The following is a 25746-nucleotide window of genomic DNA, read 5'->3' on the forward strand; positions in this document are numbered from 1 at the left end:
AATACCGAAAGGGACCCTCCAGAACTGATAGATTTGACCGTTAGCTTCAAATGCCATGTTTGGGCGGTCCTCGAAATGGATTGGAAGCTGGTGATAGGCAGCTTTCAGGTCGAATGGACCCGATACTGCGTGATAACGTTTACCATATCAGAATTATGAGGAAGGGTGCAGGAGTGTGTATTGGTTAATAGTTGGCTATAGTCAATTATTATCCTGGACTTGTTTTCCCCCTTTACAACCACGAGTTTTCCATGGGCTGGTGCTGGGCTCGATGATATTCTCCTCCAGCAGGTGCTGTGACTTCGTCTTTATGAACTCCCTGTCAGTCATTTGTACCTCTTGCTCTTGGTGGTAACGGGTTTGCAGTTATCAGACAGATTTGGGAATAGAGGGGGTGGTTTTATGTTCAGCGTGGAGAAGCTGCAAGTGGGTCCTGAATCGGAGGGCCCTCCATTCAGAACCGTTATGGGAGGAGGAGACAAGAATACTTCAAGGTCATGCTTTTAAGGTGACACAGGAAGTCCATAACCAACAGCACCAGAGCACAAAATGCATCTAATATATACAGACAAAATTTACAAAGTTCCCCCCTTGAACGACAAATAAACTATTCAGCATTTTTGCACATGGGACTTGGATGCGAAGAAGATTCGATAATTAGCTGGGTATATTTTTAAGTTATACTTTCATACAGTTCGTGAGTCTATAAAACTTTCCGTGGAGCCAGTGTCGATTAGGCACTTGGAAGAATGTCAGTTTACCTTCACCATTACCATAGAGTTACTGAGCTGGTGAGGTCTGTTCTGGTCGATGCCAGTTTGCAGGAGACGCCTTGTTTCTCGCTCGAGTGGCCCCCTCCATCCTGAGTCGACCTGTCCAGGTAAGGTGGTGCTGACCTCGTAGCACAGCAAGATGGCTGCCCTCCTTCCTCCTCTATCAATGATGATGCTGAATTTGAATTCGAGCCACAGCAAAATGGCCACTGAGCCTTTTCGCGCCCTTTTTTGAAGGAGGTGGGTGGCGCAGCAGGCGATCTCTGGCGAATTCGGGGCAAATGGCTTGGGACTGGAAACTGATCCAGGAGCGGTGGACTTCCCTGAACTTCCCTTCACGTGGCAGACCCTCGCCCTATGTCCCTTCTTTCCGCAGCTGGAGCATGCTGAGTCTTTAGCAGGGCAACAAGCTCAGGGGTGCTGACCTTTTCCGAAGAAAAAGCACTCCCAAGTGTGGGAAGCAGTAGCCATTAGAGCAGGGGCAGCAGTAGTGGGAGCAGCTGGTCCTTGGAGGTGCTCACCTGAGAGCACGAGTTCGCTGCCTTCGAGGTCATTGTTCGAGACTGGCCTATTCCAGTGATTTGTCAGCTCGACATGACTAGCGAGGTCCTTCTTTTCTGACTCGAGTAGTCACTGCCTCATGTACTTTGAGCGATCTCCTGCGAGCAGAATGTCCCAGATCTGCTCGTCTTCTCGGACACAGCCCGAAGCTGCTTCGTACCTGCACTTCTTAGCAAGCATCTGCAGATCCAGCAGGTAGTCGTTGATGATTGACTCTGGGCAGTTGGTGACTTAGAGCGAGCCAGTGTGTCTTCATTGCCTCAGTAGCGGCTTCTAATGTTTGGCAGTCTCTGACGACTGCATACCCCTTCGTTCCTACCCTGGAGTTGAGCACTGACCTCTAGAGTTCATCTGTGTTGAAGACATCCCTGGTCGCATTCAGGTAGGCCTGTAAGCAGTCTAACCAATATGCGAATTCCTCAGCCGCGTTGGGCAGTCTATTAGCAGCATACTGGGCTTGAGTAACGTTTCCCTGTTTTGAAAGTGAATAAAATTGAAGCGTAGATAAAAGCTCTCACTCAACTGGAGGGAGAACAAACACTTTTTATTAGCTTTCAATAATGGGTAGGGTTCACAAGAAGACTTCAGAGGGGTTCTGGGTTTAGGCAGGAAACCAGGGTTATATATGGGTGATGAACTGGGGGTGAAGCCAGGAAGTGGGGCCAGTTATCAATACAGCACTCTCTCAGTGAATCCCAGTTCACTGCAGAATGTTCTGCAGTACATTAATATACGAAGTGTACTGTGATTAATAAGACAGATTATGCACAGATGTTCTTATTTCTTGCTGAGCTGTGAAATCCCCTATATGGGTTAGAGAATAAAATCATTAAATAAAAAAGACAAGCCCACTCTTTAGCATGTGCTTCTGTCCAATATTTAAAAGCACTAAAGGGATTGGTTTTCTCTTTGCTATTCACCTTGACTTGTCCTTCCTGTCTGCTTAATATGAGCTGAATACATCAGCTGTCTTTATGCATGGCTTGAATTATTAAAGCACTATTTCCTTACTACACCAAGAAACAGTTGGAGTTTGCTTTCAGGTGCCAAATGAGTTTCCAATATTTCAATTTATTTTTTAAAAATACTATATTCATTTGGGAAGAGCAGATGCTATCCATTTAATGCCATAAGTACTTCTGCATATGATGTTCAGTACTCAAAATTCATCTAGCACATTAGCGCTGACAGTCTTATTATTACCTCTATAAATTCCAGGTCATTGTTTTGTGTAGTAGCGGGATTATATTGTAATGTAGTTTGTTTTAACAGATGGCTCCTCTTCTCTTTCCACCCCCCACTCCCTGCCAAACACATGGTAATTTGCCCCATGAATGTCCAATAACCTGCTTCTTAAAATAAGCATAACCAGCCGTAATAATTATCAAGCTGTTTGGACCCGTGCAGATGATTCTGGATTTCAATGTAATTAATGCTCATTTGGCATCATGTGCTGCTAGAATGGAAATTGACTTGAAACTGTCATCTGAATCCCAAGATCAATTGTTTCAATTTTTTAAACTTGGTTTGCATATGCCACTTAAATTTGTAAGTAATTTAAGCCCAGTTGTATTGAAATTTTGATTTCTTTTTAGATAAAATGTGAACTTTTATGAAATTCATTGGTTGTACAGTTTTGGTTTGCAACATGTATGCATTTATGCAGCTTTGTCGAATGTCCTAATTTGAATTGATCCAATGAGGGAAGCTGACTTTCTTGAGTTGATGCAGGGAATTGAAGTTACAATTGTTTTAGGAAATTGTATTAGAATTCAACTAACTTTCTCCTGGCTCACTGGTTGTTCCTGCAGTCCATAATCACGAGACGACCTACTTTGTAATTCAAATTTTGCTGCTTTCATTGTAGAACATTGCACCATTTTTTACTGGTCCCTTCTGATGGCGAGTTTTAAAAACCAATTCTAGATTTGATGATTTTTGGCTAACTTTCTGCAGGTTTGGGGAAAGATTTGTACAGATACACCATTTTCATTCAAGTACAGCACTTTCACATTGTTGCACTCATTCGTCTTCCATTCCACTCCTATAAAAGCTTGTTTTCATAACCTCTGAAAGATGAGGTGTTTGATACATTGAAATTGTATTTTTACTTGCTTCACTGGTTTATTGGTTCTCCCAGATCTTGCCTAAGATACCCCAAGGGTAAGTGCAGTTTACTCGTACAGTTTAGCCTTATTTTCTTGAGTTATTTTGATCTTGGTACTTTGTTCTGAATACTCATGGGGCAGAATTCAGAAATAAAATGTTTGATAATTGAAAGAAACTAGCCTCTTTGTACTGTACAATATGAATATCTGTACATTATTCAGAACATCTTATTTCTTTTATAACCAGTGATATTGAAGTAAGCATTTTGCCTGTGGACTAGGCATTAGAAAAAGTTAACTGAAATAGTTGGTAAAAGAGAAAAAAAATATATTTGATTTAAAAAAAAATCTTCAGGAATCTGTATAACTGCTGTTAAATTACAGATGAAAACACATATTTTATGCTTCTATCCTGGTGTGCAGTATTGGGATTTCAACTATTTTTTTTTCAGTTAAAGTTTAATCTATCAACTGGGCAACTCGAACATTTTAATTTGTTAGCATTCATGAGTTGTGATGCGCAAGTTTTGTCATCAATTCCTGCAGAATGCTTACTATCTGAGTGTAGGGCACATTTGTGATGCCAAATTTTCACTGCCTATTGTCTAGTGAACAGTGCCAAACAAACTTGTCATTTTCCTTTTGAATATGCCTCCAATTAATACAGTGCATTAGCCCTCCACTTGTGTGAGACTATCTTCTATTTTCTGACATTAAAAAAGACAACTAAATCCCTTAAAGTTGTTTCATCTCCAGTTCTAGTTTTTACAACTTGCTGGGGGATGTTAGCTCCTAGAAGACAATTAAGTTATTCAAAGGGGCCAAATAGCCTGAGTAGTATTTTGTTGCAATTGTTCTGTTATTTCTTTCGCGGTTGTATTCTAAAGATGTAAACTACTTTTGTTTTAAAAATGATTCGGTGTAAGCCAGAAATAATTTGGTTTATGATCATGTTATCGACTAAACTTGGTAACTAGGAATTGAAGAGACTGCAACAAACATGCCACTTTGAGTTTTTTTTAGTGTAGAAACAATTTGTTCCTTTTAGCTTGCCTATAATTATGATTAAGAATGGAAGGATTACTGTATAGAACTCAATGTATTATTTTTCTCTTTGCAGGATCGCACCCGTCTCTATGACTCCCTCAATATGCATTCACTTGAAAACTCTCTCATTGATATAATGAGAGCTGAACAAGATCCCTTGAAAGGTTGGTGTTACTTGTACAAGTTTTGAAATTAAAAGTGTGTTGCTTGTACTAGGAGTGTATAAAAAGCTTTAGAACAGAAATAATGAAAAATAAAATTGATGCAAATAATCAAAGATGCAAATTATTCTTGTCATGTCAAGAATAATTATAACAACTTGAAAAAACGGTCTAATAAATGATCAGAAAAAAAACGATATTGCACATAGTCAGCAAGCAAAGCAACATCTGCAGAGATGCAAGCAAGAATTTTGGAAACAGTAGCTCTTTCTCCCAAGATGTTATGTCGTGAATATTTCTGGCATTCTGCTTTTATTTCAGATTTTTAGCATCTGCCATATTCTGCTGTTGGATAGAAGTCTACTTTCTACATAGAGTGAAATATTTTTTTTATGGAAAAAAAATCAAAGAGCAGCAAGATTGAGATCTCATTGAGATAACTCAAGTACTTTCAGGAGGCGAGTTTTTAACATACTTATGGTTGAGTTCAGGACAATCTAGCTGTTGTGGATACTTTAGCTCATTTTGGTTGGCAATTATTAGCTAATTTGTGAGATGTGGTCTGAGGAGAACTATCTTTTGGGGTTTTTGAGTCATATTTTCTGTTGTCACAGTTATTTTGGAGCCAAACTAGTGCTAATGAAAGCATGGAGTCTTCATCCAAATGCCAACTGAATAACACAATGCTGCTCTAATTCTAAAGTTTTGAAAGAAGAAGTTCAGTTACAAAGTTGTAACTTTATATCCTATGTCTGAGATGATCATGAATTTATTGTCATATACATTGTACTGAAATATTTACTTGCTGCAGCCAAATAGGTACTTAATTTAAAATAGACAATAAATCAAATGTATAAAAAGTAATGTGACCTCACAAAGATAAGCGTATACAGAGCCGTTGTCATACCCACACTCCTGTTCGGCTCCGAATCATGGGTCCTCTACCGGCACCACCTACGGCTCCTAGAACGCTTCCACCAGCGTTGTCTCCGCTCCATCCTCAACATCCATTGGAGCGCTTACATCCCTAACGTCGAAGTACTCGAGATGGCAGAGGTCGACAGCATCGAGTCCACGCTGCTGAAGATCCAGCTGCGCTGGATGGGTCACGTCTCCAGAATGGAGGACCATCGCCTTCCCAAGATCGTGTTATATGGCGAGCTCTCCACTGGCCACCGTGACAGAGGTGCACCAAAGAAAAGGTACAAGGACTGCCTAAAGAAATCTCTTGGTGCCTGCCACATTGACCACCGCCAGTGGGCTGATATCGCCTCAAACCGTGCTCACAGTTTGGCGGGCAGCAACCTCCTTTGAAGAAGACCGCAGAGCCTACCTCACTGACAAAAGGCAAAGGAGGAAAAACCCAACACCCAACCCCAACCCACCAATTTTCCCCTGCAACCGCTGCAATCGTGTCTGCCTGTCCCGCATCGGACTTGTCAGCCACAAACGAGCCTGCAGCTGACGTGGACTTTTTACCCCCTCCATAAATCTTCTTCCGCGAAGCTAAGCCAAAGAAGAAAAAGTAATTAAAACATTAAACTAAAAACAGTTAATAAATAGAAAAGATAGATCATATTCATTTATCAAAGTGCAAGAAAAAAAGTGGTATTACAATAGTGCATTCAGGCCTTTTGTGGTATTGGTATAGTTTATGATTAGTGAAGTGAGTAGAGAATAACAAACCTGATAGCCATGGGGAAAAAACAATTCCTGAGGCTAGAGGGTTGTGTTTACAGGCTTCCATTCCTTCTTCCCAAAGGTAGCAGTGAGAAGAGATTGTTACCACAGTGGTGGGGGTCTACTATGACATTGGTTGCCTCCTTGAGGCAGTGCCTCACGCTGATGCCTACAATGGATGGGAGGTCTGAACCTCTGATAGACCTGGCTTTGTTTGTTACCCTCTGCAGTCTTCTGCATTCCTGGGATCTCACATTACCAAGCTAAACCACGATGCACAAGTTGGTATAATTTCCACAGTGCATCTGCAGAGGTTTGTTCGAGTATTCAACAAAATACCAAATTTCCGCAGACCCCTTGGGAAGTAGGGATGTTGATGTGTCCTCTTAACACTTGTCTCAATGTGCTTCCTCCACAAAAGATATTCTGTTATGTGCTTTCCCTGGAATACGAAGGTACGACTCCTCTCCACCTCCATCCCATCAATGTGGACAGGTGCATGGTCATCGGCCTCTCCCTAAAATTAACAATGACCTCTTTGGTCTTAATGATGCTGAGAGCAACCTTATTCTGGCACCACCCAATCAGATTTCCAGTCCCCTTCCTGTATTCTGGCTCATCGTTTCCAGCTAACAACATTGGTGTCGTCAGCAAATTTACAAATTGTTTTGAAACCACATTTAGCAAGTTAGTCATGAGTGTACAGGGAATAGAGTTGAGAGCAAGCATGCAGCCTTGGAGTGCCCATATTGATGGACAGTAAGAGCAAATGTTGTGAATCTACCATAATTGGGGGTCTGCTGTTGAGGAAGTTAAGGATTTAGTTGCAAAAGATGATGGGTTTTGCTGCTATGATGCTGTCAAATGCAGAGTTGTAGCCTGACATGGGTGTTCTTGTGGTGCAGGTGTTCTAACACAGAGTAAAAGACCAGCAAGATGGTGTCCGCAGTGGCCTGCTGTGACAATAGACATATTGAAGTGGGTTGAGGTCTTTCCTGAGGCAGGAGATGATCTGCTCCATAACCAAGCTCTCATACCTCTGATGCCAAAATCATTATTATCCAGAAGAGACCATTCTAGATGTAGCATCTGCAGGGTGTTCCACACCCCCCACCCCCACCCCGGTGGCCTTCCTTAGGACAAGTTGCTGCTTGGGTTCTCCTCTGATTACCTTCTCCTAGTTCTGAATAGTTCCTTCCTGAATCCCAGAAAAAGCATAATTTTTTAAAATCTAACCAACAATTTCATCCAATATAAAAATTCTTCATCCATCAAAGAGAGGGAAAAAAAAGGTAGAAATAATACCCCCTCTCTTTATACATCTAATTCATTTTAACAAATCTGTACCCTCTGTTACTTGAATTTTAGACAAATTCTCAGCATAAAAAAAACTCAATCTGTTGACCTGGTACAAATATTTTCAAAGTAGCTGGATAAGTCTATAACCTTTATCATATAAAACTTTCTTAACTGAATTAAATTCTCTCCTTTTCTTTACTAGAATTTGGCTCAAATCAGGATTAAAAAAAATCATATCCCCTTCATAGCTTAAAGGTCCATATTCTCGAGCTCTTCTCATCGCCAAACCAAGAAGCCTCTTTCTATCTGATAGTTCCAAAATCTAACCAGGACAGATAGGGGTCTCTGGCCTAGATCTGGATTTGGTGTCAAAGCTCTATGAGCTCCCTCAATTAAAATCTTGTCCTCAAAATGCTCTTCTCCATATCTTTGGTATCCATTCTTGAAAAAAACTAATCACATCATCTCCTTCTTTACCTTCAGACATTCCCACTATTTTAACATTATTTCTTCTACTATAATTTTTCAGAATATCAATTTTTTCCAATAATTTTTCATTAATTGAAATCAAGCTGGTCATATCTTCAGACATATTAGACCTCTCTTCAATACATTGTACTTCTCGAACATCTTGAATCTTATTTTCCAACTTATCAACACTCTGAGATGTTATTTAACATTTTTAAAGCGTTATCCACTTTAACTGTCAAATCGGTTTCAACTTCAATTCTGTAGTCAGCATTTAAAATTATTTTCCAAAGTCAAAATCTATTTTTGTCTCAATCTCATTCATTTCTTTCTTAAAAATCTTTTTCTTACCTCTAAATCGTTCCTTTTCTGAATTTCTTCTTCACTCTCTTATTCTTCTGAAGCTTCTTCCACTGCAGATGTATCTCTTTCTTGTTCAGGTGTCAAGACGCTAGATCTATTTTTTTCCAACTTTTTTCCTTCTGTACTGCGCATTCCCGACTTCTCGCGCATTCACAATACATTTTTAACTTTTCCTCCGTCTGGCGCCACCTTTATGGAATGCCACCAAGAAGGCTCCGGAGGAAGGTCCCTCCCCAGAGTTTTCACCAGCAGATCAGGAGAGAACTTCAGCAGCTTGCTTCGTTGACAAGGAAGGCCTAACTTTTTTAGGTGTTAATTTTGGTCTCTTTTCTTTCTTTGGCAACATCATTTTTCTTTTGTTTATCACCTTAAATCAACTTAATAATTTTTATATTTAAAAAAAACCTTTCTTAATATGAACTTTTTTTAATTCCGTGGGAGTTAGAGTGTGTGCAGCTTCTCATGCATCATGTGATGACTCCCAAGAAGCACAATTGACATTGTCAACTTATAGTGAAACCCCAAGAAAAATCCATTGAGCATTTTGATCCTCAAAACCTTTTGATCTGATCAGTAATATTTGCCTGCCCACTAAAACATCTTTATCTTGTCCTCGCATTATAATGGTATTCAAAATGTGACCTTGGTCCACAGTTGCACAATATCAAGATGGTCTGTCAAATGAGGCTGTTCTATTGCTCTAGTGGTTTATTTAGTGCATTTTCTTATTGCTATTTTGAGGCTCACCTCTAAGAAACATTCCACTGGAGAAGTGCTAATGTAAAAAAAAAAAGGAAATTATTTGACCTAAAACACTTGCACCCAAAGCAAAAATGGTGCTTGTTTGTGGACACATTTGGAAGCTTCCAGTCATTAACTCGTTCACTGAACTATGTAAAAGAATGGGCTTTGCACTTACACAAAATAGTTATTTTACTAAGTGGTGGTTGCTACATTACAGTACTTTCTGATAATAATGGTCTGAAAGAGTCCCTGGAAAAAGTGACCATCTTCCTCTATCAGAGCAGCTATCTCTTGGCAATTAAATTTACCATTGCTCAACTGTTTGAGGAAAAATTGACCAGAAGCTGCCTTGGACTAGCTGTCCACAAGAGCATTTCAGAGGCAAGAAATCCTCCCATAAGTAACTTCAAGGCAGGAGTATAATGGAATACTTTCTACTTTCCTTGGATGAGCAACAATGCTCAAGAAACTTGACACCAGACAAGGGGTTGCTTGCTAGGCATCCCATCACCCACAATTCCTTTGTCCACTCTCGACACACCACAGCAGCAGTTTGAACCATCTGCAGGTTACACTGCAGCAACTCACCAAAACTCCTTAGACAGCATCTTCCAAACCCATGATCTCTTTTAGCTAGAAGGGCAAGGGTGGGAAAAATGACCTGAAAGTTACCGTCCAACTCAACATCCTAACTTGGAAATATGTCACAGCTTCCTCACTGAATCAAAATCCTGCAACTCCATTCTGAATTCAATTGTGGGTATATTACACCCCAAGAACATCAGCAAGAATGCAGCTCACCTTCACTTACTGGAGAGAAATTAGATAGGCCATTACAAAATTGCTCATCCTTCAAAGCCTTGAATGAATAAAACAAAAACCTCATCAGACATGGCACAAAGTAGAGGAAATTTCCACTCACTCACTAAATGACCTTTGGAGCTGACATTGAGAGCCTCAGCTCCATTCAGTGGAGAACCGAGAAACCAAGGGCAATCAGTGGAATGAGTGCATCTCTTGCTTCACCTTTGACAGTCTGCAGATTGCATATTGGTCTTAATCAGACACCTCAGAACCCAAAGAACAGAACATCAATGACCCAGAGGATCTGCCAAGAAATGGGATAATGAACCCTCTGTTGGAACTCAGTCTCTGATGTAGAAGGTGCTGAAAGGTGTGAGGAAATCAGAGTGAGGAATTGTGACCAATTGAAGAAAATGTGGGGGCAGGGAAATTGAAGATACGAGCTGCCCACTTGGGGCACAAATTTGAAAGATGCTTCAGAAGTAGGATAGGATTAAGGATTTTGCAAACAATGGGAGGGGTTCTGAATCAAAATAATTCACCTCAGACTTGTTTGATAGAAGGGGAGGAGTGTACATTTTGATGTTTTTACGTACCCAAGACTTTCAATGAAAACATATTTTAGAAGTAAAAGATTCGGTTGAGAAATGACAATTGTGAATCATAGAGACCAGCATTATCATAAAGTAGGTGAACATTTTACAGGCTCGGAAGTTGTGATTCAAACAGAAGTGTTTAATTTGAAAAAGTACCTTGGATCAGATTTTTTTTGATATGAGCTGAATAGGTGGTGTTATACTTTTAGAAGATACAGTACATTTGTGAAGGGCAAATATGAAACCAATAATATTATGTTTTGGAGATTGAAAGGGTTAGCTGCTAATGTGTTTCTGTCAATATGTCTGTTCCTGTGCTTGAAGTGTTAAATAAATTATATTGGCTTCATTTTTTGTGTGGATAATAATCTGCTCATTTTAATTTGGCAATTCTCTCTGGTGCATTAACCTATTTAAACTAACAGAGGTTCTTGTCATCATACCAGCAGTGATTCAGCAATGTAGATGTGCTTGAATGACAACATTAAAAGCAAGGTTATAGCACCTAAAATGGCAATTGTAGGGCTCTAATTAAATTCACATGTAAAAGAAAGTGAATAGTGGTACAAAATAGAGATGAGATAAGCAAATATTAGGTTGTTACTGTGGTCACAAATTTCGTGATAAACGTTTAGTGTTTTACCCAATTTTTATTCTTTTAGTTTTCTCAAGCTTTATTTGTTATGGTAGTTTTTTTTTAAAAGAAATTTTATTAACTTATGTTTATCATTCATTTTCATTTGCTCGTACAACTATAACAACAATTGGGCATCAATGTCTATGAATCACTTTGGAGATGTGGAAGGTGCTATTTGCATTGATAAATGCAAGGCATTTTGGTTTCCATTAACATTGCCTGCTTATTTTTTTGCCTAATATTATCATGTGCTACAAAATATTTAGTTGAAGAGCAAACAGAAGAGAAAAGTAATGGATGCCACTGTCCAAAACTACTGTCATCATTTTGAAAAAATAACCTAGTCAAAAGTCAGAATAACACAATGATTTTAGAATGCTAATACATTTTGTTTTGGTGGGTGATGACAACCTTTGGGTACTCATCTAACAAAAATGGTGTAACAGCACTATGGCGGCACTACAACTCCCAGAAGGCATTGAACTAGCCTTGAGACATCAGTCCGTGATGGCGTCAGCACGTGCTGAACACGCAAGTCTGGCTTTTTTAAAAGGTTTCACGGTGATGAAGAGTTAATCTGTTTGGTTCACTCTAGAAATGCCTTGTGTGGTTATTTTGTCATGTCCACTGTGATTCCAGTGGCCACTATTTGTGAGTCCAAAAACGTATTTTTGGACAAACATGGACTCTGCAGCCGTTGCTGTGAAGCTGCCACCTTTCTGGACACCTGAGCCTGAACTGTGGTTCTAACAGGTTGAAGCATAATTTCACCTTCGCAAAGTCAAATTATAGACACCACTCGTTGTCACCTTGTCAGTGCCCTGGACCAGGCTGTCGCTAAGAGGGTCGGTCACTTCCAACGGAATCCACCACGTACTAGCAAGTATGACACTTTAGAAAGAAACTGTGTCTGCCTGTCCCGCATCGGACTTGTCAGCCACAAACGAGCCTGCAGCTGACGTGGACATTTACCCCCTCCATAAATCTTCGTCCACGAAGCCAAGCCAAAGATTATGTGTATATGGTATGTCCTGTAGGGAAAGGGTAGCCAAGCTACTACATTTTGATGGGTTGGGAGACTCCGCCCCTTCAGAACTAATGGATGAAATGTTGTTCCCAGCAGCTGGCGAAAGGCCCAATCTGATATTTAAGCAACTCTTTTTAGAGCGAATGCCAGATGATGTTAGGTTCTTGTTATCCAAGTGTTCATTTGAAGACCCAAAGGCTGTAGCAGCAGAGGTAGACATTCTATGTCTGGCAAAAGAGCATAGCAATGAAAGACAAATCTGTACAACCAACCCCTCCAATATTGACCCTGTGTCATATTCTAGTGCTCTTGCCATATCACTCTCTACAAGCTGACAACACCCCAAGACAAGCAAGCAGCCTGTGGATACCTTGTCTTGATGTTATTTACCACAGGCATTGGGGAGTAATTGCCTGCAAGTGCCTTTCACCCTGTCTGTTTGCGGAAAACGCCCAGGCCAACCGCCAGTAAGGACTGCAGTGGTTGACAAGAAACCCATAAGCCTATTGTATGTATGGAACCAGTTGTCCCAGCAAAAGTGTCTGGTGGACACAGGTTCAGAAGTTGGTGTATTTCCACCCACCAGCTTTGATACACCATCCTACCCCAGACCTGCAACTATGAGCAGTTAACAGTTCCAACATTTCAACCTTTGGGCATCAGAAAGATGAATGTCAAGTTCAAGAATCATCTCTACACTTGGTCATTTATTATAGCAGCAATATCCTGACCTTTGCGGTGCAGATTTTCGACGGGGTCATTCATTCCTCGTCAATTAAAAGGGCATCGGCTAATAGATGGAACTACTTTTTCAAACTATTCTTCTGGCAGATGCCTATACCCCTGCTCTGCATCTTCAAACATTAGGTAGATGAATTGTCCAAGCTGTTGGAAGATTTTTATGAGATTACCACTCTACAATTTTCTGCCTCAACTGCAGAGCACGGTGTTACTCATTGCCTTTGTACTAAGGGCCCTTCTATCTATGCTAAAGTGTGCTGCTTGCCTCCAGAGAACCTGCGCTTAGCTAAGGAAGAGTTTGCCAAGATGGAGGGACTAGGCGTAATTCGTACGTCCGACAATCCGTGGGCTTCTCCATTACATATGGTCCCGAAACACAATGGAGGTTATTGACCTTGTGGAGCATACAGGCATCTTAATGACACCATCATCCTGGATCGTTATCCGATACAGGTACATAATCCTTTATCCGGAACCCTTGGGGGACAGGGTGTTCCGAATTTCGGATCTTTCCTGATTTCGTAAAACCAGATTTAAGCCTACCCGAATTGTGCTGCCGTATCCACCCCCACCCCCTTCAAGTTGCACTGTGGTCTCCCCCACCTCCCCCTTGCCCGCCCGACTTGCGCTGCCGGTCTCCTCCCCCCCCCCCACCCGCCAGACTCATGCCCATCCCAGTTTCCGGATTTGAGATGTCCGGATAAAGGATTGTGTACCTGTACCTCATATTCAGGAATATTTGACTAATTTACATGGAGCAAAGATCTGCAAAATAGATTTGGTGTGTGGCTATCACCAAGTACCAGTAGAGCTAGAAGACATTCTATAAACACCCATTTAGTTTGTTCAAATTTTTACAAATGCCATTTGGATTAAAGAATGCTGCTCAATCACTTCAACGGGTGATGAATGATTTAGGATGTGGTATGACCAGTGTCTTTATTTACCTCAATGACATTATAGTGGCCAATGGAACGAAGGAATAATATTTGGAAGATCTTCATACACTTTTTATTAGTCTTCAAAAGTTTGGACTGACCAACAATCTGGATAAGTGCATTTTTGGACAAGAAATTATTGATTTCTTGGGGCATTGGATTGCTCAGGAAGGTGTGACTCTGCTGCCATCCAAAGTTGAGACCATTATCAAGTACTCAAGACCTGCTACAGTTAAAAGTCTGCAGGAATTCTTGGAAATGGTCAATTTTTACCATTGGTTTCTTCTGGGAGCAGCTCATATCATGAAGCCTATTTTCGATTTACTGTCCGGAAACGGCAGAACCATCCATTGGACTGAAGAGGAAAACAATACCTTCTTGAAGACTAAAAATTTGCTGGCTCACCTATCCAGTTTTAAATCCAGTTACTGCCCTTTCTACAGATGCTTCCAGTATGGCCGTAAGAGATGCACTTCATCAATATGTCAATGGACAATGGAAACTGTTAGCATTCTTCAGCTGCCATCTTCGTGAAGCAGAGTGCTTTTGATAAGGAGGTTTTGGCCATTTCATTGTCTATTCAACACTTCCATTTTTTTTTGGAAGGCAGAAATTTTACTATGTACACCAACCACAAGCCCTTAACATTTGCTTTTCCAAGGTCACAGAACTCTGGTCAGCTTGACATCCCCCTTATCCTTAAACTGTTACCTTGGGTTCTGTTTTTCCCCAACATCAGGAACAACCTTCCTGCATCTAGCCTGTCCAATTCCTTAAGATCCCCCCTCAATCTTCTAAATTCCAGCTCATGGACAAGTCTTCCCCACTATAGCAGCCAACAGTTTGTTGCAGAGGTTGACAACCTAAAAGACAGACAAACCTTTCTGCCGATTCTGGGGGGGTGGGGGATGGGGTGGGGGCGTTGGGGGGCTGTGTAGCGACACTATGGTGGCACTTCAACTCCAAAAAAGGCATCAGACCGGCCATGTGACGTCAGTGTGATGTGACATCAGTGCGTGTTGAGCATGTCATTCTAGTTTTTAAAAGGTTGCGCATGTGATGAAGAGTAAATCTGTTTGATTCACTCTAGAAATGCCTTGTATGGTTATTTTGTTGTGTCCACTGCAATTCCAGTGGCCACAATGGGATGTTTCCTGTCTAAACCAGACATACATCCATCACCCACACCACCACTGCAAACCCCCCCCAAGCGCCACCACATTTAAAGGGGGAGGGGAAGGGCATGAACTGAAATCCTAAACTTTTTGTTTTCTATGTATTCTGTCTACAGGAGAGAAATACAGAAGAAACCAACAAGATTGCTCCATAGAGAAGGGGGCCTGTAAACTTTCACCAGTCCTAAGGGGTTGAGACTGGCTAGTTTAAACCAAATTTTTTTAAAAACTTAATAAAAGATGCAGAGTGCACCAGATTTATGGCAAATGTTGAGCCATGAAAAGTTTCATAAAGCAATTTGACAATCTCTAACAAATTATCTAATTTGATTTAATCTGGCATTTCAAGATTTATTTCAGTAAAGACAGCTGTTTAAAATTGAATAGTTATTGACTTTTGTAAAAGTTTTGTATTTTTTTTATTACTGATAAGACTTTGAGTAGGTTTTGTGAAGGCTGTTTTGTTTTAACTTGGTGAAAGTCATGGACAAAAACAAAGATCTTATTCTCTCACATAGAATTTGTTTACAACCTAATCTTCAAGTAGAAAGTTGAAACAAACTAAAACAGTGCATCTTTTATGTTGTCTAGCCATGATTCAGAATGAAAGCCAATGGAATGTTGAGCCAATGTCCAAAGTTTTGAGTTACTAAGCAATGTGGACTCAATACCCTGATTAGAAGCTGAGACTGAACAAACAAAACGTTTTGTGTGCAAAGCAATTCAAATTAAAATAGTTCCAAAAATATTTGCAAAAAGGTTAAAGGTTAAATATCTTTTTAAGTGTATCCAGTTGCGATTATTCTTTATAACATGTATATGTCGCAGATTCATATTATTGATAACATATGCAGCTTTCCTGTAGCAGCCAGTGGCAATGAAATATTAGCTGTGAACTCACCAGCAAATGGTCATAGATTGTGACATTAATCAACTTTTCAGTGTATTTAGGAGATGTAGGATCATTAGCACAGACAGCTTTTATTGTTCATTCCAAATTGCTCATGTTCAAATGGTGGTGAACTGCATCTTGGACTATTGTACTCTGTGAGATGAAGGTATGGGCAGTGATGATAAATGGAAATATACAGGATCTTAACTAAGTGGGAATTAAGAAATTGTTACATACTGTACAAGCCAGACTGGTATGTTACAGAAAATTTGGAGATATGTTTAGAAGTGCTTGCTGACCTTGGTCTTTCGAGTGGTGAGATGTCCAAGGTGGAGGAAGGGCTGTTTGAGATGGCAGATGGAATTTCAGTTGAAAGATGCTTTATCCTAGATGGTGTTAAGCTTTAGCGTTGTTTGAGCTGGATTCATCAAGATAATAGTACAGCTACTCTCCAACTTACGACCGTAATTGGGACCAAAGGATCAGTTGGGCCTCAAAGTAGATGCGTCGAAATTTTGCCTGCATGCAAGGAGTATTCAAGTCTTAAAGCAAACTTTTTAATCAAATTTTGTATTTGACAAACTATAATAGGGATACAGGGCACGTAAGAACCAAAATGTGTGTACTTACTTGTTAGTCGGGGTCCATAGGGTGCACATAGTCATCTAGGTTCCTGTGCCCATGCGCAAGTCTTTAGTTGGTGCATGCACAGTGGGTTTGTGTATTGGAATTCGGTTGGTGCATGATTGAGAGTAAAAGGCGCAGATTCAATATTGTCAGGGCACTTAACTCGTGCGCATACGCCAACCGAACTTTAAAAAATTTTGGTTGTATGTGTGGATGGACGCAAGTCAGGAAGTACCTCAATTTCATCACACTCCTTCCTGTTTTCTGATTAAAAATGCTTTGCTGAAAGATGTATGTTTTGCATTCTCTTGTAGCTGATGTATTTATGTGGTTGGTTCGATTTGGTTTTTAGCCAGTGATGACCCACTCTAACCTTGCATCATGATGTTGGAAGGGGATGCACTAAAGCAATACAATTGAATATCTGTGGGATGATGGTTACTTGTTATTGTTGGAGACTATCAATGATCTACCTATTAGCATAGCACACATTTCACTTGCCAATTATCAGTTGAAGTTTGTAGATTATCGAAGTTTGTTGCAAGGCCTGCTTTGTTTTGAGGAATAATGAATGGAACCAAGTACTGCCATCATCAATAGACATCTATTATATGTTGCAAAATGAGGAAGGAAGGTCATTGTTATAATGGCTGAAGATGGTTGGACCGAAGACCAAACTGATGCATTTAAACTCTGACAATAATGCGCATGAATCCAAACAATGAAGTTTCCTCCCTAATTCCTGTTGACTTAAGTTTTACGGCAACTTCCTGATGTTGCACTATATCAAAATTGCATTCATCTCAAGGATAGTTGTTACCTTTAATTCAAATTTAAGGTAACACTGTCATGTAGTCTGTAGCTAAGTAGTCCTGGTGGAGCCCAGCTGAAAGGTAACAAATTATTTATGGTTTGTTTTCTTTCTGATCGGGTAAAATAACAAAATGGATTTGAGTAGTAATTTGACATTTTTGGAAGAAGTGTCGACTTTCTTTTTATATACAAGTTAATTTTGCTGTCAGTTGATTTAGTCATGTTCAATAAAAGGACTTGTTTGGTCCTTTTGAATTATCTTTTATTCAGTTTGTTACATTTTCTTTCTATTGGTATCTGAATAGACCAACATTTATTACCATTCTAGAATTGCTCAAACCTTGCTGATCTGCTCCAGTCCTTTTGATGAAAGTACTCCTTCCAATTTTTGTTGGGTAGGGAATGTCAATACTTAGACATGACAACAACAAACCAATTGTGTTATATCATTGGTTTGCAACTTGGAAGAAATATGGTGCTGTTCCCATGCATCTGCTGCCCTTTTCCTTGATGGTGTTCTTTGTGGTTATACAAGATTCTGTCATAGTAGCCCACACAAGGAACTATAGTTTATTTGGAAATAGTACACAATGTAGCCACTGAAAACTGGGAAAAGAGAATTAATGTTTTGGATGGTGGATATGCTGCCATTCGGACAGGTTCCTTTGCTCTGGATGATGTCAAACCTCTTGAGCATCATTGGAACTGAACATATCTAGAAAAGTAAAGGTCTTCAGCTGCAGTGACTGACGGCCATACTGGAACATGATGCTGAAGGAACTCAGCTGGTCACAGTGTACTTTATATTAGCAAAGATTAAGATCCATAACCAACATTTCGGGCTTGAGTCTTTCATCAAGCTATAACAAAATGTTGACAGATCCTGAATAAAATGGTAGAATAGGGTGGGAAGGGGAGGACAGACCCATAGGTAGAAGGTGATGAGTAAATAAGGGAGGGAGGACCCTAGTGAAAACAGAGGGAGGGGGGAAGGGAATAGGTCTGAATGGAAGGGTAATGGGGTGGAGAGCTGGTGGAATTGGGAGTAGTTTAGAAGAAACTGGCGGTTGATGTGAATACTGTTTGGTTGGAGAGTGCCCAGATGGAATATTGGATGTTCCTCCTCCAATTTATGGGTGACCTTTGTTAAGCAGTGCATGAGGCCATGGACAGACATGTCAGTGCTGGAGTGGCCGCAGGATTGAAATTTGCCTCCAGTGCTTCTGCAGCCAGTCAGATTTCAGCCCAAACTATCGCAACCCAACTCCAGATCCAAACCTTCAACACGATCAGAAAGCCTTCGGTGCCCTCGGCACCCCCTTGCATCCTGTACTGATTCCTAGTACACCTTAAGCCAGTCTCTAGCAATTTGCAGCCTGGTGTTTGACCGCCTACATGGGTTCCTCGTCTCGAGTCGCCAGCTGCTTGTGTACTCTTTTGTCATGGTCAGCATCCTTTAGACCATCTCCTCTGCTTCTCCTTCTCAAACAGTGGTGGTCTCCCCATTTTCTGGTGCCCTGCACCAATACTCTGCTCCCCTGGAGTCTGTAATCTTTCAAAGTTGCTGCCGAACACAGGTGCCCCATCTTGGGCCTAGACCATGCGGTAGCAGGATTTTAAAATTAAACCATTGTCGGCTCCTTTAAGAGGCCATTTAAAGCTAGTATGGAGCCATTAGTAGTTGAACTAGGTGGTTGAACCCAGGAGAGTGCTGTCTCCTCTCCTCATTCTCTGCAGGTCAGCACTGACAGTACCACTGCCATTTACATTTCTTTGGAAATATCTGCCGAAGGAAACAGTAGAGGCTGGCTTATTAAATATATTGAAGGCAGACTTCGATAGATTCTTTTATCGTAGTGGAATTAAGGATTGCAGGAAAAAGGCAGATGGCGTCGAGTCCACAACCAGATCAGCCATGATCTCCAGGCTTAACAGGTCAGATGGCTTACTCCTTCTCCTATTTCTTATTCTTATTTCAGTAATGGTGGTGATATCAAGTGCTGGCACATGATATTCATTCAGAAACCTGTTCATTGATATCCAGTTTAGATTTCACTAACTGCAAGAGGCACCTGGCAATTTTTGTTGATGGTGAATCTGTCTGCCTTACGGCAGACTAAAGCAAATTTTATGTAATATTACACCTGTTTTATTAAATGACAATAAAGGAATCTTAAATCTTGAGATTTACAGTCTGGGGAAAACTAGTTCCTCTTTGTTTCCGCCTAAATCTACTCTCTCAAATCGTCTCTTGGTTCTCATCTCACCTACCAGTGGAAACCACTTTCCAGCCTCTCTCTTATTTGTCCCTTTCATAATTTGTGTTTATGTGAGATCATCTCTGATGTCTAGCAAGTATAGTCTCTCTTTTCTACAAGCTAACACACATCTCTGGACCTCCTTTGCACTGCTTCCAAAGTCAGTCTATTTTTTTCCTCAAGGAAACTACAAATGCACACAATTCTCCAAGTGCAGTATCACCAGTATCCTGTACAGTTGTAGCAGAATCTCCTTGCTATTAAATTGCTGTTAAATTCAATGAAGACCATCATTTTTGCATTTCTGTTTGCCTCCTTCATTACCTGTTGCACCTTCAAACTAACTTTTTTGAATCTATGCACAAGTAATCCTCTAAGTCTCTGTACACAACAGGATACTGCAATCTTTTGCTGTTTAAATAATAATAATTTGATCTTCTGTTTTCCTTCCAAAATGGATGACCTTGCATTTACCAATATTTTAGTCCTTCTGCCAGACTATGCCCACTCACTTAACCTATCTATACCTCTGTAGACTCACTGCAATATCTGCACAATCTGCTTTTTCACTCAACTTAGTGTCATCAGCAAACTTAGATAGGTTAAACTTGGTCTCCTCTTCCAAATTATTAATGTATCGTTGCAGGCCAAGCACTGACCCCTCCAGCATTCTACTCACCACACTTTACCATCCAGAGGAAGACCCATTTCTTCCAACTCTCTGCCTTTTGGTTATCCAGTCCTCCATTCATGCTAATATATTATTCCCAACTCCATGCATTATCATAAGTCCTTAATGTGATACCTTATTGAAATCCAAGCTTTTAATATCCACCTATTCCCTTCTATCCACTGTGATCATTATATCAAAGATCTCCAATACATTTGTCAAACATGACTTGTCCTTCCTGAATCTATGCAGCCTCTGTCTGATGGAACAATTTCTATACAGATGACTCACTATTTCTTCTTTAATAATAGCTCCAAGCATTTTCTCAACTTCAGACATTGGGCTAACTGGCCTATTAGTGGCCTAGCTTTTGTTTGCATCATTTATTTATTGCTGTCTTCCAGTTGGCTGGGATCTGCCCAGAAAATTTTGGTAAATTTTCACAAACAACTCTACAGTACTATGATTTCCACCGTTTCTTTCAGTACCCTGGGATGTAAGCTTGCACAGCGTACCTCTTTATTGATAGCAATTGTATCAAAGTCCTCAGCTCCCATTCCATCTATAACATTTTGTTTTGGCGTATTGGATCTGTCCTCCATCATGAAGTAATGGATGTCCTCCATTAATGCTTTTATCCTTTGCCATAGATAAATAGAGGAAATGAGGTCCTCCATCATCTGCAGACACTATGGTTGAAGTAAACAAAATTATAATGCTAGAGAAACTCAGCAGGTCAAGCAGTGCCCTTAAAATAACAAAAATAAAGATACATAACCAATTTTTTGGGCTTGAGTCCTTAATCACATATGCAAACATGTTGGCTGGTGTCCAACTAAAATGGTAGGGGGTAGGGATGGGGGGAGGAGCATGATCCCAAAGGCAGGAGATAATAGGTGGTTAAGGAAGGGTACAGTAACAAGCAGAGGGAGGAGGTACGGCTCTGTAAATAGAGGCAAGTGGGTGGAGAGCTAAGGGAAAAGACCACCAGGGGGAAGGGAGGTATAAAGAAGAATAGGCTAGCAGAAACTGGAAAAGTCTATGTTAATGCCATCCTGTTGGAGAGTACCCAGACGGAAAATCAAGTGTTGTTCCTCCAATTTGCGGGTGGTCCTGGTTGGATAGTACTACCTTGTACACTTATCCCTCCCTATCCACCAATCCAATTCTGGGACCCAAACAGGCCTTTCAAGTGAAGTGTCACTTCACCTGTCTACCTACGGGAGTGATGCAGTGCTCCCTTTGTGACCTTCTTCACATCAGAGAGACTGGGCGTGGACTAGGAGGTAGCTTCGCTGAGCACTTTCGCCCTGTCCACATCTGTAACTGAGATCTCCCAATGGCCAACCATTTTAATTCCACATCCCACTCCCATACTTGCATGTCTGTCCTTGACCTTGTATTATCCACTGACCCACCCGTAAATTGGAGGAACTGCACTTGATTTATCCGTCTGGGCACTCTCTGGATGGCATAACAATGACTTCTCCATTTTCTGCTAACCTACTCTCCATTCTCCCTCCCTTCTCTCCCCTTATCTTTTCCTTAGCCTCCACTCCCTTTCCTCTCTATTCACACAGCTCTCCCTCCTCCCCTGCTTGCTGCTGTGACCTCCCTACCTTATCCACCTACTGCCTCCTGCCTTTGGGACCATGCTCCTTCCCTTCCATACTTTGATTAAGGGCTCAAGCCCAAAACATCTTTGCTATACAAAGTACACAGTTTGACCTGCTGAGGAGAAATAGCAGGATAGTTAGAATGAATATGTGGCTTGAACGATGGTGCAAGAGGGAGGGTTTCAGTTTCTTGGGGCATCAGAATTGGTTTTAGGGCAGACGAGACCAGTACAAACTGGATGATCTACATCTGGGCGGTCTACATCTGGGCAGGGCCAGGATCAATATCCTAGTGAGATTATTTGCTAGTGCTGTTGGGGGAGGTTTAAACTAATGAGGCAGGGGGATGAGAACTGACAAAGAAGGAATGAGGAAGGTGGTATGGAGACCAAAGCTAGAGTTAGGAAAGAGAAAAAGAAAAATAGAGGAAAGAAAAGGATGCAGTGGTCACTAGATTCTAAAAGACAATAAGCATGAGGGTACTTTATCAGAATGCTGGTAGTATTAGAAACAAGGTTAGTGAATTTGAGGCAGAAATCTGTACCCAGGCATATGATTTAGTGATCATCACAGAAACATGGTTGCTAGGTAGACATGATTGGGAATTAAATATTCAAGGATATCAGGTAATATGAAAAGATGGACAGGAAGGTAAAGGAGGTGGGATGGCACTCTTAATTAAGGATGAGATCAGGGCATAGTGAGAGACAATATAAGATCTAAGGAACAGAATACAGGTACACAATCCTTTATCTGCAACACTTGTGGGGGACAGTGTGTTCTGAATTTCAGATCTTTCCGGATTTTGGAAAGCTAGATTTAAGCCACTCAAATTGCGCTGCCGTATCCACCCTACCCACTTCCGGTCGCGCTGCCAGTCTCTCCTCCCCTCGCCCATCCGACACACACTACCGGTCTCTCCTCCCTCGCCCGCCCGACTCGCACTGCGGGTCTCTCTCCCCCCCCTCCCGTCGTCCGCTTGACTCGCGCTGCTGGTCTCTCTCCCCACTTTTCGGATTTTGGAGCTTTCCGGATTTTTGATGTCCGGATAAACGATTGTGTGCCTGTATTGAGTCCATCTGGGTAGAGATTAAGAATAGTAAAGTGAAAAAAGTCACTGGTGGAAGTTGTCTATTGCCCACCAAATAACAATAGCACAGTGGCACAGGCAATTAATCAAGAGATAGCGGAGGCATGTAGGAACAACAGTTGTCATGGGGGACTTTAACTTCCATGTAGATTGGGAAAATCAATTTGGTCAAGGGAGACTGGAGGAGGATTTCATGGAATGCATATGTGATAGTTTTCTTGAGCAGCATGTTAAGGAACCAACAAGGGAGAATGCTATTTTAGATCTAGTATTGTGCAATGAGATAGGTAAAATTAACGATCTAGTAGTTAGGAACCCTCTTTGAAAAAGCGATCATAGAATGATTGAATTTCTCATACAGATGGAGGATCCAATAGTTAGGTATAAAACTAGTGTATTGAACAGGGGAGACTATAACAGGATGATGGAGGAGTTGGTCAGCGTGGACTGGGAGCACAAGCTAGTTGGCAGAATAGAGGAAGACTATTTTTCACAGTCTCATTTTAAAAATAAGGGCAGTAAGAGAGGGAAGAGACAGTCTTAGTTAACTAAGGAAGTGTAAAAACTCTTGTACAAAGTCACCAAGAGTAGTGGGAAACTGAAGGATTGGGAAAACTTTAAAAGGAAACAAAATGACAACTAAACAAGAAATAAGGAAAGGGAACAAGGATTATGAAGGTAAATTAGCACAAAATATAAAAACAGGTAGCAAAATATTTTATTATATAAAACAGAAGAGGGTGGCGGGAGTCAACGTAGGTCCCTTGGAAGATGAGAAAGGGAAATTAATATTGAGTAATGAGAAAATGGCTGAAACATTGAACAGATATTTTGTGTCAGTCTTCATGGTGGAAGATACATCCAGCATGCCAAAGAGTGGTGAGGGCTTCAATAAAATAATTGTTACAATAGAGATGAGCAAATTAATGGGACTGAAAGTGGACACATCCCCTAGTCCTGATGGATGCATTGTTAGTCATTTACCAAAATTCTCTGGATTCTGGGCAGGTCCCAGCAGATTGGAAGGCATCAAATGTCACTCCACTTTTTAAAAATGGATGTAGGCAGAAGATGGTTAACTATTGACTAGTTAGCGTAACGTCTGTAATCTGGAAAATGCATGAAGCTGTCATTAAGGATGAAATAACGAGGCATCTAGAACATCAGGCAGATATAGCATGGGTTCAGAAAGGCCAGGTCTTATTTAACAAACTTGCTGGAGTTCCTTGAGGATATAATGGATGCAGTAGATAGAGGGGAACAGGTTGATGTTATATATTTGGATTTCCAGAAGGTGTTTGATAAGGGCCACACAAAGGACCTCAATATGATACAATGTTAGTAAATCCGACTTTGGTAGGAAAAATAAAAGAGCAGATTATTATTTAAATGGTGAAAAGCTGCGGCATGCTGTGGTGCAGAAGGACTTAGGAGTGCTTGTGCATGAATCACAAAGATTTGGGTTGCAGGTAACCCGGGTTATTTAGAAGGGAAATGGAATGTTGGTCTTCATCGCTAGGGCAATTGAATTCAAGAGCCAGGAGGTCTTGCTGCAACTATACAAGGTGCTAGTGAGGCTGCATTTGGAGTACTGTGTGCAATTCTCGTCTCCATACTTGATAAAGGATATACTGTCTTTGGAGGCAGTCCAGAGGAGGTTCACCAAGTTGATCCCGGAAATGAGGGTGTTGACCTACGAGAAAATGAGGGTGTTGACCTAAATCGGCTGGGATTATACTCACTCAAATTTAGAAGAATGAGAGGAAATCTTATAGAAACATATAAAATTATGAAAGGGATAGATTATCTAGAGGCAGGAAAATTGTTCCAGAACTAGGGGACACTGCCTCAAGATTCAGGGGAGTAGATTTAAAATGGAAATGAGGAAAAACTGTTTTTCCCAGAGAGTAGTGAATCTCTGTGGAATTCTCTGCGCAGGGAAGCAGTTGAGGTTACTTCATTAAATATATTTAAGTTTCAGTTAGATCAATGGTTCTCAACCTTTTTCTTTCCACTCACATACCACTTTAAGTATTCCCTATGCCATAGGTGCTCTGCGATTAGTAAGGGATTGCTTAAGGTGGTATGTGGGTGAAAAGAAAAAGCTTGAAAGCCACTGTTTTAATTGCATCTAATTGACTTGTTATTTGCATGGTTTCATAACTCCAAAGGAAATGGGCCAGTGACAATTTTTCTCAAAGTATCAGTTTCTAATCAGAGAGCACAGATGGCATAGAGATTACTTAAAGTGGTGTGTGAATAGAAAGAAAAAGGTTCAAAACCACTGCATTAGATAATTTTTTAAATAAAAAAGGAATTAAGGGATATGGGGAAAAGACACGTAGATGGAGTTGAGTCAATGATTAGATCAGCCATGATATTATTGAATGGCAGAGCAGGTGTGACGGGCAGGATGGCCTACTCCTGCTTCTTTTTCTTATGTTAATTTATCCAGCATTTTGTTTTTCTCCATCATGACGGTTGACACAAAATAATCACTCAAAGCCTTGCACATTTCCACATTAACCCATTTCCAATTCATAATTCTCATCTTCCAAGGGATTTGAGTTCACTTCAGCCACCTTTCTTTTGATTAATACAGTACAACTCTGAATATACAATTAAAAAAAAAATCGGATAAACGAGAATATCCAAAAT

At 40.7% G+C, this 25746-nt stretch overlaps 1 protein-coding gene across 3 annotated transcripts in view; it reads left to right on the forward strand.

Moving 5' to 3' along the window:
• LOC138757913 (cytoplasmic polyadenylation element-binding protein 2) overlaps positions 1-25746 on the forward strand; it is a 161415-nt gene that overhangs the window by 37757 nt on the left and 97912 nt on the right. For all 3 annotated transcript variants that reach the window (XM_069926015.1, XM_069926013.1, XM_069926014.1), the window contains exon 3: positions 4563-4653. In XM_069926015.1, coding sequence (XP_069782116.1) covers positions 4563-4653 — 91 coding nt within the window. The remainder of the gene's footprint in view (positions 1-4562; positions 4654-25746) is intronic.

This window comes from Narcine bancroftii, chromosome 3 (genome assembly GCF_036971445.1).
Source record: "Narcine bancroftii isolate sNarBan1 chromosome 3, sNarBan1.hap1, whole genome shotgun sequence".
Classification (NCBI taxonomy): Eukaryota; Metazoa; Chordata; class Chondrichthyes; order Torpediniformes; family Narcinidae; genus Narcine; species Narcine bancroftii.